Raw genomic sequence first — 14449 nt, forward strand, 5'->3', positions numbered from 1 at the left:
TTGCTAGACAGCAGAGCCATGGGGTCTACTCCGCTGTTAAAACGGTCGCTTGATAACGACGAGTTCAGAACCGTTTGCACGCCGTCCCTCGTCGGCACTGAGGTATCCTCTCTCTGCACCGTAAACGATGTTTGAAATTGATCTGGCATTTTCATATCATCTTTTGCTAGGTTTTGGTCCACCCCGAGTATTCTATTCCCTCGGTACCCGACGCATCTGACGTGCAGATATGCCGGGCATTCCCCTATCCACCACCTGGGGACGCGCCCGATGAGGGACCCAGCAAGCCCGACACGAGGTGTGTGTGTGTGTGTGAGTGAGTGTGTGTGTGACTATGTGACTCGCTTATAACTTTTGAACGACTAAACCGATCGGAATCTACTAAACGGCGTTCTAAAGAGTTCCCTCAAACTTAGATTTTCCATAAATTTGAACCGATTTGGACCGATAGATTTTGAGAAATTTTTAAAAATCTCAAAAAAATAAGAAAAAAATTAGGAAAACGATTGACCCTGAAGGCCATCCTTGCAACTTCCCGCTACTTTCGTAATTAAGCGCTCAAAATTGGACTTATTACGTTTTTGAGCTCTTCGAGCTCAAAAATATAATTTTCGTGCCGTTTTGAGCTCTCCGAGCTCAAAAGTCTGATAGAAGTTTAATAAAACACTATTTTTTTAATTTTCAAACCACAATAACTTTTGAATGAATGTACCAATTTTAACGTGGTTGGCGACATTCGAAGCAGTTTTTTCAAATTCTATGATATATTTTCGAACACAAATTGATCAGACCAGAAATTTCGGTGTAATTCGAAAAAAATACTTTTTTTCGATTTCTTTCGTCAACGATAACTCACGAACGAATTAACCGATTTTAACCGGCTTGGTGGCGATCGACGTGGTTTTTCGATGTTAAGAGCTAATTATTTTTTGGAATTAATCGGTCAAGCTGTTTGGAAGTTATCCAAAAAAAACCACATTTGAAAAATTTTTTTTTTGCAGTTTTTTTAAGATTTCTCAAAATCTTTCGGTCCGAATCGGTTCAACTTGTATTCAAAATCTAAGTTTAGTTGAACTGTTTCGAATGGCACCACTTGCGATCAAATCGATCAAGCCGTTCAAAAGTTATGAGAGGTTTACATACATACATACACACACACACACACACACACACACACACACACACACACACACACACACACACACACACACACACACACACACACACACACACACATACATACTATGCGAGACATTAATTCTTTCCGGTCAGTGCTGCTTTTGTAGGAATGGAAAAATTAATTTTTGGAAATCTCTAAAAATTAATTTGGAAATTTATAAAAATGTACTTTGATGTTAAAGGAAAAAATTATAAAAGAACTTTCGTAAAATAATAAAAAGCTATAAATGGAAACACCTAAATAAAAAAAATGGCTTATTAGTAAATCTGTAAGTTTGGCCAACTAAAGAAAGATAAATCTCTATTTTTGAAAATTTCTTTTACTGGAAATATTATTATTTGATATAAATTAAAAAAATCTAAAAAATTAGGAAAACGGTTGACCCTGAAGGCGATCCCTGCAACTTCCCGCTAATTCCATACTTAGGCGTTTAAAATTGCACCAATGACGTTTTTGAGCTCTTCGAGCTAAAAATATACAATTTATGGCTTATTTTGAGCTCTCCAAGCTCAAAGAGATTGCTTTCCTATGCTTTTGAGCTCCTCGAGCTCAAAAGTCTGATAGGGATTTGATGACACTATTTTTTGAATTTTTAAACCGCAATAACTTTTGAATGAATACACCGATTTTCACGCGGTTGGCAGCATTCAACGCAGTTTTTCAAGCCTCACAAAGAATCTCAAATTTTGAATTGATTGCGCTAAAAATTTCGGAGTTATTCCGAAAAAACATTTTTTTCGTTTTTCTTTCGTTCACGATATCTCTCGAACAAATCAACCGATTTCGACCGGACTGGTGGCGATCGACGTCGTTTTTTGAGGTCAAGAGCTGATTAGTTTTTGGAATTGAACCTTTAAGCCGTTTAAAAGTTATTCCAAAAAAAACCACATTTGAATAAATTTTGTTTTTAGTTTTTTTAAGATTTCTCAAAATCTATTGATCTGAATTAGTCCAAATAGTTTTCAAAATCTAAGTTTGGTCAAGCTCTATCGAATGGCACCAACCACGATAAAATCGGTCAAGCCGTTCAAAAGTTATAAGCGGTTCACATACTTTCACACACACACACACACACACACATACACACACTCGGGGCAGAAGAGATACTGCTACCGGGCGTGTCTCCCCGAGCGGATGGGAGAACGCTCGCTGTCTTTGGATGACACTTAATCTCTTAGTTGATGAGGTACAGCGGGTGGGAGCCAAGCAAAATAACCAAACAAAATAAGCTCCCGTGGACAAAACTCCCCTTTAATGGTTTGGTCACACTAACTGACCTAGCAAGACGATTAGTTCCTGCTGTAACTCACTGGGAGTGTCCGGAACCTGTATCGTAGTTTCCGACGATGCAGGCCATGGCTGATGTGAGCTTGCTCTGCCGAGGTGAAAGTTGCAGCAGTGGATCAGGAGCCAGCCACTTCGGGCCTTGATCAGGAAGTACGCAGTGAGTGTTAGAGATCGGAATCTTCACCGCTCCGAGCGAGTCTAGTCCGTCCGTGTATTCCGGGACTGGCTAAGTGTCGGCTAGGCCTCAGGGAACTGGGGTAGGAGTACTATCTCCGAGGGTACAACCGTTCCTAGTTATGGCAACCCGCTCCATTCCGTACGATGCGCTGGTAAATCAAAAAAGTATGAGTAACCCACAGGAAACAAACAAGAGGGGAAACGGGCTACATGCCCAACAAGCAGCGATTGACGCAAGCGCTGAAATGAAGCGTTCGCAAGCGCTCAAACGCCTTGAAAAGCTGATCAGTGAGCTGAATGATTTTGTCCAACCAAAGGTCAACATTCACAAAGAGATAAAATCCAAGATGACTGGTGTGACTAACGCCTTTCAAAGGTTTGAGAAGCTGGATGAGGAGTGGCGCTCATCATTGCAGCGCATTTCTCATGCTACACTGGAGAAAGCCTGTCAGGCTGTCGTCGTGACTGACGAAGCAATGGACACCGAAGCTGGAGGTGATGGTGAATCAGTCGCTGAAGACAAGGGTGAAACTGACACAAGGCCTGGAAAGAGAAAGGACCGAAACTCGCCAGAGCCAACCGATAAAGTCACAAAGAAGAAGGACTTAAAAAAAAGCCCTCCTCAACGACTGGCAGGTCGACGAACCTAAGAAGACGACTGACTGGGAAAAAGTTCAGTCTAAGAAGGAGAAGAGAAGGCTAGCTAGTGAGCAACTCCCAAAGCAACCGCCGAAAGAGCCCCGGCCGGAACCTAAGCGGAAGAAACCGCGAAAATGGACCAGGCCTGACGCTCTGATCATCCGTCCGGTCGAGAAGGAGAAGTACGCCGAAATATTGCGTCGTATAAAGCAGGCCGTCCCTGATGAACAGGTCCGCACAACCGTGGAAAAGATCCACAAAACCAAAACTGGGGACATGCTGATTACGCTCTCAAAGAAGAGTATCGACAAAGGCCAAGCCTTGCAAAAGACCATCATGGATATTCTTCAAAAAGAGGCCGAAGTAATCTGCAAAGGACCGCAGGAGACCATCGAGATCCGAGACATTGATGATGACACGACGAAGGAGCACATTCAGACTGCCCTGAAAACGGAAACCGGAGAAACTTGCGAAATACCACTAGAGGCTATCAAGATCCGTAAGGCCTACAGAGGTACGCAAACGGCTACAGTGACACTACCAGCAGCTGGAGCACAACAGCTACTGGAAGGAAGCGGCAAAATAAGGATTGGCTGGGTCAATTGCCGAATAAGAGCAACTAGAAGACCAGTCCAATGCTTTAAATGCTGGCACTTCGGACATGTTGGGTCCCAATGCAAAAGCCAAGTAGACCGGTCTTAACTTTGCATCAGATGTGGACAAGAAGGGCACCGTATCTCTGACTGTAAAAATCCTGCCAAGTGTGCAATATGTGCTGAGCAGCAAGGAGCAAAGGACGTGGCTCACCATGCCGGCACCCACAGGTGCCCGGTATTTCAGGAGGCGCTCCAGAAGTTGACGAACAAACAACCATGAGGATACTACAGCTCAATCTCAACCATTGTGAGGCAGCGCATGACCTGCTCATGCAATCCATGCGAGAATTAGAGCTTGACTTGGTACTAATAGCAGAGCCATATAAACACCTGAGTACCCAACCCTGGGAATCTGATAGCACATCCAAAGCTGTCATCTGGTCATGTGGCAAGCTCCCTTTCCAAAATGCAGTCGACAACAGCAATGCCGGCTTTGTAGCAGTATCAGTAGAGGGCATCCGCTTCTATAGCTGCTACGCACCACCTAGCCTCTCCATTGTTGACTTCACTGATTTCTTGGATCGACTAACTGAAGATGCGAAGCAATACCATCCAGTAGCGATAGCCGGAGACTTCAACTCCTGGGCAGTTGACTGGGGCAGCAAACATACCAACGCACGAGGGAAAGCACTACTAGAGGCCTTTACTACACTAGATGTAGTTTCGTTCAACAGTGGTGATACGCCGACCTACACCAAAGGTGACGCAAGCTCAATTGTAGACCTCACTTTTGTCAGTAATAGCCTTGCTAGAGGTGACTACAACTGGAAAGTGTTGGACATCTACACTTCCAACGACCATCATGCGATATTCTGGGAAATATCAAACGACCAGAACCTCAAGAGACCAATCAAGCAGTCTAACATCGTTGGTTGGAAGGTGAAATCTTTTGACCCAAAAGCATTGCTAATAGCCCTCAATGGTGATCCGATCAACACTGGATGTACAGAACAACATACTAAGGACCTGATGAGGAGAGTAACACATGCTTGTGATGCCAGTATGCTTCGTAAACGTGGCATAAATTCGAGACCTTCGGTGCATTGGTGGAACGACCACATCAGCGTCCTCCGTAAAGAGTGTCATAGAAAGAGAAGAATCTTCCAGCGCGGCTATCAACGGCTCAACTCAGTGGAGCTGATCGCAGAGTACCTTATAAGGTGGTTATGACCCACCCGAAAAAACAACAAATGCCATCACCTACGTGTCCTCAATTTCTTCAGAAAATTGTCACTGCACTGTTCCCACAGCAACGCAACTTCGATTACCAGTTGGCGCCAGGCGAACTGGACGACATTCCACCTGTCACTGAAGAAGAACTGCTGGAGACCTGTAACCGTGTAGGGAATAATAAAGCGCCGGGATTGGACGGAATCCCTAATATAGCCTTGAAAACCATCATAAAGGCAGCTCCAACATTATCCCTCGACGCTTATGATGCATGCCTCAAGGAGGGGACTTTTCCTCGTAAGTGGAAACAGCAACGATTGGTACTGTTACCTAAAGGGAAGAAACCACCAGAAGAACCGTCATCTTACCGACCACTTTGCATGCTAGATACGGCGGGTAAGATATTGGAGCGCATAATTCACCAGAGAATCGAAGCAGTAGTCGACCCACTCCTGGCAGAAAATCAGTATGGATTCCAGAAAGGATGATCAACCCTGGACGCAATCAAACAGGTTGTTGATACGGCCAAGGAAGCAATCGCAGGAACCAGATGGAAAGGTGGAACGAAGAAGTATTGCCTGGTGGTGACACTAGACATCAGAAACGCCTTCAACTCCGCCAATTGGAAATGCATCATGCAGGCCCTCCAAGAGAAGAATGTACCAGAATACCTGCTTAAGATCGTAGCAAGCTACTTTGAAAACAGGGTCCTGAAGTATGACACGAAGAACGGTCCGAGGGAGTATGATATTACTGGAGGGGTACCATAAGGTTCAGTTCTAGGCCCGCTCCTGTGGAACATTATGTATGACGGTCTATTAAGACTAACTCTGCCAAGAAACGTCAAACTCGTAGCATATGCAGATGACGTAGCCGTAGTGATCGATGCCAAACACCTTGACGAGATAAATCATATGTTCGATCTCACTTTTGAGCACGTTAACCGGTGTATGGACGCAGTGAACCTGCAACTGGCGCAACACAAGACTGATGCAGTACTTATTACCAGCAGAAAAGTGGTAGAGACCATTAAGCTGAAAGTCGGCGAACAAGAAATCACATCACAACCTTATATCCGATATTTGGGAGTGATGCTTGATGCCCGACTCAACTTCAAGCAGCAAGTGGAACATGTCAGTGCCAAAGCGTCAGTAGTGAAGGCTAGTCTCGCACGACTGATGCCGAACGTCGGAGGCCAAAAACAGAGCAGGAGGCTATTATTGTCATCAGTAGTCACATCGGTGCTCACTTACGGAATATCCATTTGGGCCGACGCATTAAAGACGCAAGAATCATGGAGAAAGGCTGGACCAGTATATCGACTGAGTGCCCTACGAGTAGCTAGCGCCTTCCGCACAATATCAGAGGAAGCAGTGTGTGTTATTTCCGGTACTCTGCCTCTCAGCGTCTTAGCTGAGGAAAGACGGGCCCTTTACCAACGAAAAAGGTCAACTTCACTGATCCCTGAAGAGCTTAGAATTGAAGAACGGCAGAAGAGCATAGGCCGATGGCAACTACAATGGGATGCTGCAGAGAAGGGTAGGTGGACGCACCGTCTCATACCTCGGATCGACAATTGGCTTAACCAGAATCACGGTGAGGTCAATTACTATCTTACGCAGATGTTGTCGGGACATGGGTGTTTTCGAGAGTATCTACACCGCTTTAAGCACGATGACTCTTCGAAGTGCCCGTCCTGCCCAGGAGCTGCTGAAGACGCGGAGCATGTCTTCTTTGTATGTCCTCGTTTCAATCCACAGCGTGAAGAACTGGAGAGGATCCTGAACCAGAGAATGCAACCAGATTCACTAGTAGAAGCAATGTTGTCATCAGAAGCTGCCTGGAACGCTACCAACACGTTTGCAACAGAAGTCCTTAAAGACTTGCGTTCCCCCGAAAGAAAAAGAGCAAATAGCAGAAGATAGAAGGAAGGTAGTTAACACCTTAGCCACCAGAAGGAAGAGCAGTAGCTAGATCCTCCCTTCACGAAGTAATGCCTGACGGCGGTTTCCATGAGGGATTAGAGGAAAGAAGGAAAAGGGGTTTAGGGTTTAGTGGGTAGGGGCGTTAGTGTCGAGTTTTAGTATGACGCTGCGTCGAGACGCCACATATCCAGGCCAAACAGCTATGCCTAGAATCTGGAAAAAGGATACCCCCCCTAAAAAAAAAAAAAAAAAAAAAATACACACACACACACACACACACACACATATACACACACACATACATAGATACATACATACAGACACCGTGACAACCTCGCGGGGATAGTCAGGGAAGCTTCCTATGACCTTTAAACGTCGAGATCTGATGAAAACTCGATTTTTGCAAAACGGGGTGAAAACAATAACTTCCCGATTTTTGAAAATCTTCGATTTTCTTAGCGGGAAGTTAAAAATAATTCTCACCTTATGGAAAATATAATTTTCGAAAAAGCTTACGTTTGTACTATAGTATTTACGGTAATTAAAAAAAAAAATTAATTATTAATAAACATATGAATAGACGTCCGAACGATTTTATGGAATTTTGCAGAAATGGAATTCAATATTTTTAAAAACTTAAAAAAATTGAAATTCACATGAATGGCGATCAATAAAAAGAGAATCGGTAAATATGTAAATCTCTAAAAATGGAAATCTCTCAAAATGTATCTGTAAAAATGGAAATCTTTTAAAATAAATTATCATTTTTTTTTTTTATAATTAACGAGAATTCTCAATGACTTTGAGAATTTCTTACCTAAAGGGAGGTATCGAGGATACCGGAAGCTCGACTACTAAGACATCTTCTCCGACAGTTCTCACGGAAAACGCTAAAATACATTTTAAATCATCAGTTATCATGTAGTGAGGTATCTAGCAAACTGGAAGCTTCACTACCAAGACATCTTCTCCGACGAATCTCCCGAAAATCGCTATAATACATTTTATATCATCAGTTATCATGTAGGGAAGATATCTAGCAAACTGGAAGCTTCACTACCAAGACATCTTCTCCAACAGTTCTCGCGAAAAACGCTAAAATACATTTTAAATCATCAGTTGTCATGTAGTGAGGTATCTAGCAAAATGGAAGCTTCACTACCAAGATATCTTCTCCGACGGATCTCCCGAAAAATGCTACAATACATTTTAAATCGTCAGTTATCATGTATTGAGGTATCTAGCAAACTGGAAGCTTTACTACCAAGACATCTTCTCCGACGGATCTCACGAAAAACGCTGAAATACATTGTATATTATCAGTTATCATGTAAGGAAGATATCTAGCAAACTGGAAGCTTCACTACCAAGACATCTTCTCTGACAGTTCTCTCGGAAAACGCTAAAATACGAGAATAAAAATATTTAAAGTCAGTAAAGCTATGTTTAAATGTTTTTGACTGATTATTAAAATAATAAGTCGTTAATATTACATGAAAAAATTTATTTTTAATGAAGTTAAAAATTTCATACAAAATATAATAAAAAATTTTTAAAATATTTGTTTTTTAACTATTTTTTATTATTATTAAGAAAATTGAAAAAAATGAAATCATATTAACGTTAGTTGTAGATATAATTAACAATTTAACTTTACATATGAGAACATTTTTTTAGTTTAAATAGACAAAATATAAAATTGTAATTACAATCGGAGTTGATAAATGAAATCTGAGTATCGATCACAACATTCTGAAAGAGTTGGGACGAAAGTCTCGGTACAAATTAACTGCACCATAGCCTGATAAATTTCGCCTGGATCTTGATTTTTTCTGAACATCTTATAAATTTTTCCGGCTACTATTTCTTCTTACGCGAAGACAGAGTAGTTGTACCAGCAGATCGTTGATGATTTCTTCAGTAGTTCTTTCATTTGGTACTGAGTTTCATTTTTTCTTCTTTTAATAATCGCAGCTCGTAAAGAGCTACTTGTAATTCACGCAACTTCTACGCTGATTAACATTTCAATTACATTATTAGCGCAGTTCAAAATACAATATAACATAAATGTATGTAACATTATATAATTCAACATAAATTAAAATTAAAATCTGAACTTTATATTAGGTAAAAAGGATAAGATCTCATCGATCTTCGCGAAAATTATTGAGTCAATTATTACGTTGTTGTAGCCTCTATGTCGACAATTTCACATTTTGATTATTACGTCTTTTCTAGAATATTCCGATCGACAAATCGGGCAAGTTTTTATTTTGTAAACATAAAAAGTATTTATCCAACAGAGATAGCACCCGATGATATGGGAACATCTCTCTAATTTGATTGTTTCTTCTTCCGTTTTACAATATTGGCAAGGATCAATTAAATCATCTGTAAATTTATAAAAATTTAAGAATAGTACATTACGCATCAAGAGAAGTAAATTATGAAATGTCTCAGAACACAAGTAATTGTTGGCCAAAGCGAAGCGGAGGAATTAAATATTAACTCAATACAGTTATTGGGTGATTAGAGTAACAGCTGAAATAACTTAACGGGCTAAAGTGTCGTAAGCTATAAAATTTATGAGTTACTTACTATTTCTAATTTTTTTATTTCCCTCAGTTTTATTAGATGAAAACAGTATCACGACTCTGCCAAATCTCCAGTTTCTATGTTAAAAATCACCGTTACTTGATGGTATGTTGAAGAAATTTTATAAAGTAAAATAATGATTACCCTTAAATTGTAAAAATCCATTCAGGTCTTTAATTAATTACCTTCATTATTTTGCAAGGTTTCAAAAACGTAAGAGATAACTACTGAGGAGATCATCACCGATATATGCTGGAGGCTACAACTACTCTGTCTTCGCGTAAGAAGCAATTGGAGCCGGAGAAATTTATACGATTATACTTATTCTTTTTACCAAATATAAAGTTCACAATTTAATTTTAATTTATGTTGAATTATATAATGTTACATACATTTATGTTATATTGTATTTTGAACTGCGCTAATAATTTAATTGAAATGTTAATCAGCGTAAAAGTTGCGTGAATTACAAGTAGCTCTTTACGAGCTGCGATTATTAAAAGAAGAAAAAATGAAACTCAGTACCAAATGAAAGAACTACTGAAGAAATCATCAACGATCTGCTGGTACAACTACTCTGTCTTCGCGTAAGAAGAAATAGTAGCCGGAAAAATTTATAAGATGTTCAGAAAAAATCAAGATCCAGGCGAAATTTATCAAACTATGGTGGAGTTAATTTGCACCGAGACTTTCTTCCCAACTCTTTCAGAATGTTGTGATCGATACTCAGATTTCATTTATCAACTCCGATTGTAATTACAATTTTATATTTTGTCTATTTAAACTAAAAAAATGTTTTCATGTGTAAAATTATATTGTTAATTATATCTACAACTAACGTTAATATGATTTCATTTTTTTCAATTTTTTTAATAATAATAGAAAATAGTTAACAAACAAATATTTTAAAAATTTTTTATTATATTTTGTATGAAATTTTTAACCTCATTAAAAATAAATTTTTAACTTCATTAAAAATAAATTTTTTCATGTCATATTAACAACTTATTATTTTAATAATCAGTCAAAAACATTTAAACACAGCTTTACTGACTTCTCATATTTTTATTCTCGTATTTTAGCGTTTTCCACGAGAACTGTTGGAGAAGATGTCTTGGTAGTGAAGCTTCCAGTTTGCTAGATATCTTTCCTACATGATAACTGATAATATAAAATGTATTTCAGCGTTTTTTGTGAGTTCCGTCGGAGAAGATGTCTTGGTAGTGAAGCTTCCAGTTTGCTAGATACCTCACTACATGATAACTGACGATTTAAAATGTATTGTAGCGTTTTTCGGGAGATTCGTCGGAGAAGATGTCTTGGTAGTGAAGCTTCCAGTTTGCTAGATACCTCACTACATGATAACTGATGATTTAAAATGTATTTTAGCGTTTTTCGCGAGAACTTTCGGAGAAGATGTCTTGGTAGTAAAGCTTCCAGTTTGCTAGATATCTTCCCTACATGATAACTGATGATATAAAATGTATTATAGCGTTTATCGGGAGATTCGTCGCAGAAGATGTCTTGGTAGTGAAGCTTCCAGTTTGCTAGATACCTCACTACATGATAACTGATGATTTAAAATGTATTTTAGCGTTTTCCGCGAGATCCGTCGGAGAAGATGTCTTGGTATTGAAGCTTCCAGTTTGCTAGATACCTCACTACATGATAACTGATGATTTAAAATGTATTTTAGCGTTTTCCGCGAGAACTGTCGGAGAAGATATCTTAGTAGTCGAGCTTCCGGTATCCTCGATACCTCCCTTTGGATAAGAAATTCTCAAAGTCATTGGGAATTCTCGTTAATTATAAAAAAAACAATTAGGAAAATGGTTGACCCTAAAGGCCATCCCTGCAACTTACCGCTAATTCCGTTAATACCTGGCCGCTTTTTTGAGCTTTTCGAGCTCCAAAGTACAATCTGTGTGTTGTTTTAAGCTCTCCGAGCTCAAAAAGATACTTTTTCTATGCTTTTGAGCTCTTTGAGCTCAAAAGTTTGATAGAAGTTTCATAGAACACTATTTTTTGAATGTTCATACCACAATAACTTTTGAATTAATGAACCTATTTTCACGCAGTTGGCGGCATTCTACGTAGTTTTTTAAGCCTTATAAATAATTCTTAAGTTTCAATTGGTCAAACTAGAAATTTCGGAGTAACTCTGAAAAAACACTTTTTCGGTTTTCTTTCGTTCACGATATCTCTCGAACGAATCAACCGATTTTGACCGGATTGACGGTGATCGACGTGGTTTTTCAAGGTTGAGAGCTGATTAGTTTTTGGAATTGATCGGTTGAGCTGTTTAAAAGTTATCCCAAAAAAACCACTTCAGAAAAAATTTTTTTTCCTACCTTTTTTTAGATTTCTCCGAATTTCTCAAAATCTATCGGCCCGAATCGGTTCAAATTAACAAAAATTATAAGTTTGGTGATGCCCTTTCGAATGGCACCAACCGCAATGAAATCGGTTCAACCGTTCAAAAGTTATAAGAGGTTTACATACTTACACACACACACACACACTCGGGGCAGAAGAGATACTGCTACCGGGCGCGTCTCCCCGAGCGGATGGGAGAACGCTCGCTGTCCTTGGATGACACTTAATTTCTTAGTTGATGAGGTACAGCGGGTAGGAGCCAAGCAAAATAACCAAACAAAATAAGCTCCCGTGGACAAAACTCCCCTTTAATGGTCACACTAACTGACCTAGCAAGACGATTGGTTCCTGCTGTAACTCACTGGGAGTGTCCGAAACCTGTATCGTAGTTTCCGACGATGCAGGCCACGGCTGATGTGAGCTTGCTCTGCCGAGGTGAAAGTTGCAGCAGTGGATCAGGAGCTAGCCACTTCGGGCCTTGATCAGGAAGTACGCAGTGAGTGTTAGAGATCGGAATCTTCACCGCTCCGAGCGAGTCTAGTCCGTCCGTGTATTCCGGGACTGGCTAAGTGTCGGCTAGGCCTCAGGGAACTAGGGTAGGAGTACTATCTCCGAGGGTACACCCGTTCCTAGTTATGGCAACCCGCTCCACTCCGTACGATGCGCTGGTAAATCAAAAAAGTATGAGTAGAAATATGGAAACAAACAAGAGTCAAAACGGGGCTCACGCCCAGCAAGCAGCTATCGTAGCAAGCACTGAGATGAAGAGGGCACAAGTGCTGGAACACCTTGATAAGCTTACTAGAGAGCTGCATGAGTTTGGTAAGTCTAAAGTCAACATCCACAAAGAGATCAAGACGAAGACAACCGGTGTAGTCAACGCCCTTCAAAGGTTCAGAACACTTGATGACGGATGGCAGGTACAACAACGGCAAACTCCCAATGTCACACCGAAGAAGAGCAGACAACCTGCCGCAGACACCGTCGAAGACATGGACACCGGTGCCGAAGGCGATGGTGAATCTGTAACAGAAGACAGAAGCGACACTGGTGTCAGGTCTGGGAAGAAGAAAGACCGTAACTCTCCTGACCCAACTGTCAACCAAGTAATGAAGAAAAATGACACAAAACCAAGTCCTCCGAAAGAAGTGGCGGCACGGGGTGCCAAAAATAAGGAGGTCGACGCGTGGCAAAAAGTAGAATCGAAGAAGAGAAGGCCGGAGCAGGATCACCTCCCAAAGCAATTGCCGAAGGAGCCACGACCGGAACCTAAGCGAAAAAAATCGCGCAAATGGATCAGACCTGACGCGCTGATAATCCGCCCTGCCGAAAAAGAGAAGTATTCCGAGATATTGCGCCGCATAAAGCGTCATGTCCCAGCAGACCAGGTTGAAATACCGTCGAGAAGATCCGCAGGACAATGACCGGAGATATGCTGATCACGTTGTCAAGGAAAAGTGCTGACAAAGATCAAGCCTTGCAGAGGACCATCACAGGAATTCTTCAAGACGATGCTAAGGTAGTCTGTAAAGGTCCACAGGAGACCATTGAGATTCGAGACATCGACGAAGAAACGACGAAGGAAGAGATCCAGGCCGCCCTGAAAGAGGAAGTTGGAAAAGATCATGAGATACCTCTAGAAGGAATAAAAATCCGTAAGGCTTTCAGAGGTACGCAGACGGCTGCAGTCACTTTACCTATGACCATCGCGCGAAAATTAGTGGAAGGAACCGGCAAGATCCATGTCGGGTGGGTTAACTGCCGAATCAAAGCGACGACGAGACCTATCCAATGCTTTAAATGCTGGCACTTTGGACATGTTGGGCCCCAATGTAAAAGCCAAGTAGACCGATCTAAACTCTGCATCAGATGTGGACAAGAAGGGCACCGTATCGCGGACTGTAAAAATCCTGCCAAGTGTGCAATATGTGCTGACCAGCAAGGAGCAAAGGACGTGGCTCACCATGCCGGCACCTACAGATGCCCGGTATATCAGGAGGCGCTCCAGAAGTTGACGAACAAACAAGCATGAGGATATTGCAGCTCAACCTCAACCATTGTGAAGCAGCGCATGACCTGCTCATGCAATTTGTGCGAGAATTAGAGCTGGACTTGGTACTGATAGCAGAGCCATATAAACACCTGAGTACCCAACCCTGGGAATCTGACAGCACATCCAAAGCTGTCATCTGGTCATGTGGCAAGCTTTCTTTCCAAAATGCAGTCGACAACAGCAATGCCGGCTTTGTAGCAGTATCAGTAGAAGACATCCGCTTCTATAGCTGCTACGCACCACCTAGCCTCTCCATTGTTGACTTCACTGATTTCCCGGATCAACTAACCGAAGATGCGAAGCAATACCATCCAGTAGCGATAGCCGGAGACTTCAACTCCTGGAAAGTTGACTGGGGCAGCAAACATACAAACGCACGAGGGAAAGCACT

At 41.3% G+C, this 14449-nt stretch overlaps 1 protein-coding gene across 1 annotated transcript; it reads left to right on the plus strand.

The window, feature by feature from the left end:
- Window positions 1-2991: 2991 nt before the first annotated feature.
- Window positions 2992-14073, plus strand: LOC123266057. The gene is made up of 3 exons (XM_044730089.1): window positions 2992-3169; window positions 3261-3927; window positions 13806-14073. Exons 1-3 carry the CDS (start codon window positions 2992-2994, stop codon window positions 14035-14037), a joined length of 1077 nt encoding a protein of 358 aa, XP_044586024.1. The 3' UTR covers window positions 14038-14073.
- Window positions 14074-14449: the final 376 nt, after the last annotated feature.

Source organism: Cotesia glomerata, linkage group LG5 (genome assembly GCF_020080835.1).
Source record: "Cotesia glomerata isolate CgM1 linkage group LG5, MPM_Cglom_v2.3, whole genome shotgun sequence".
NCBI lineage: Eukaryota > Metazoa > Arthropoda > Insecta > Hymenoptera > Braconidae > Cotesia > Cotesia glomerata.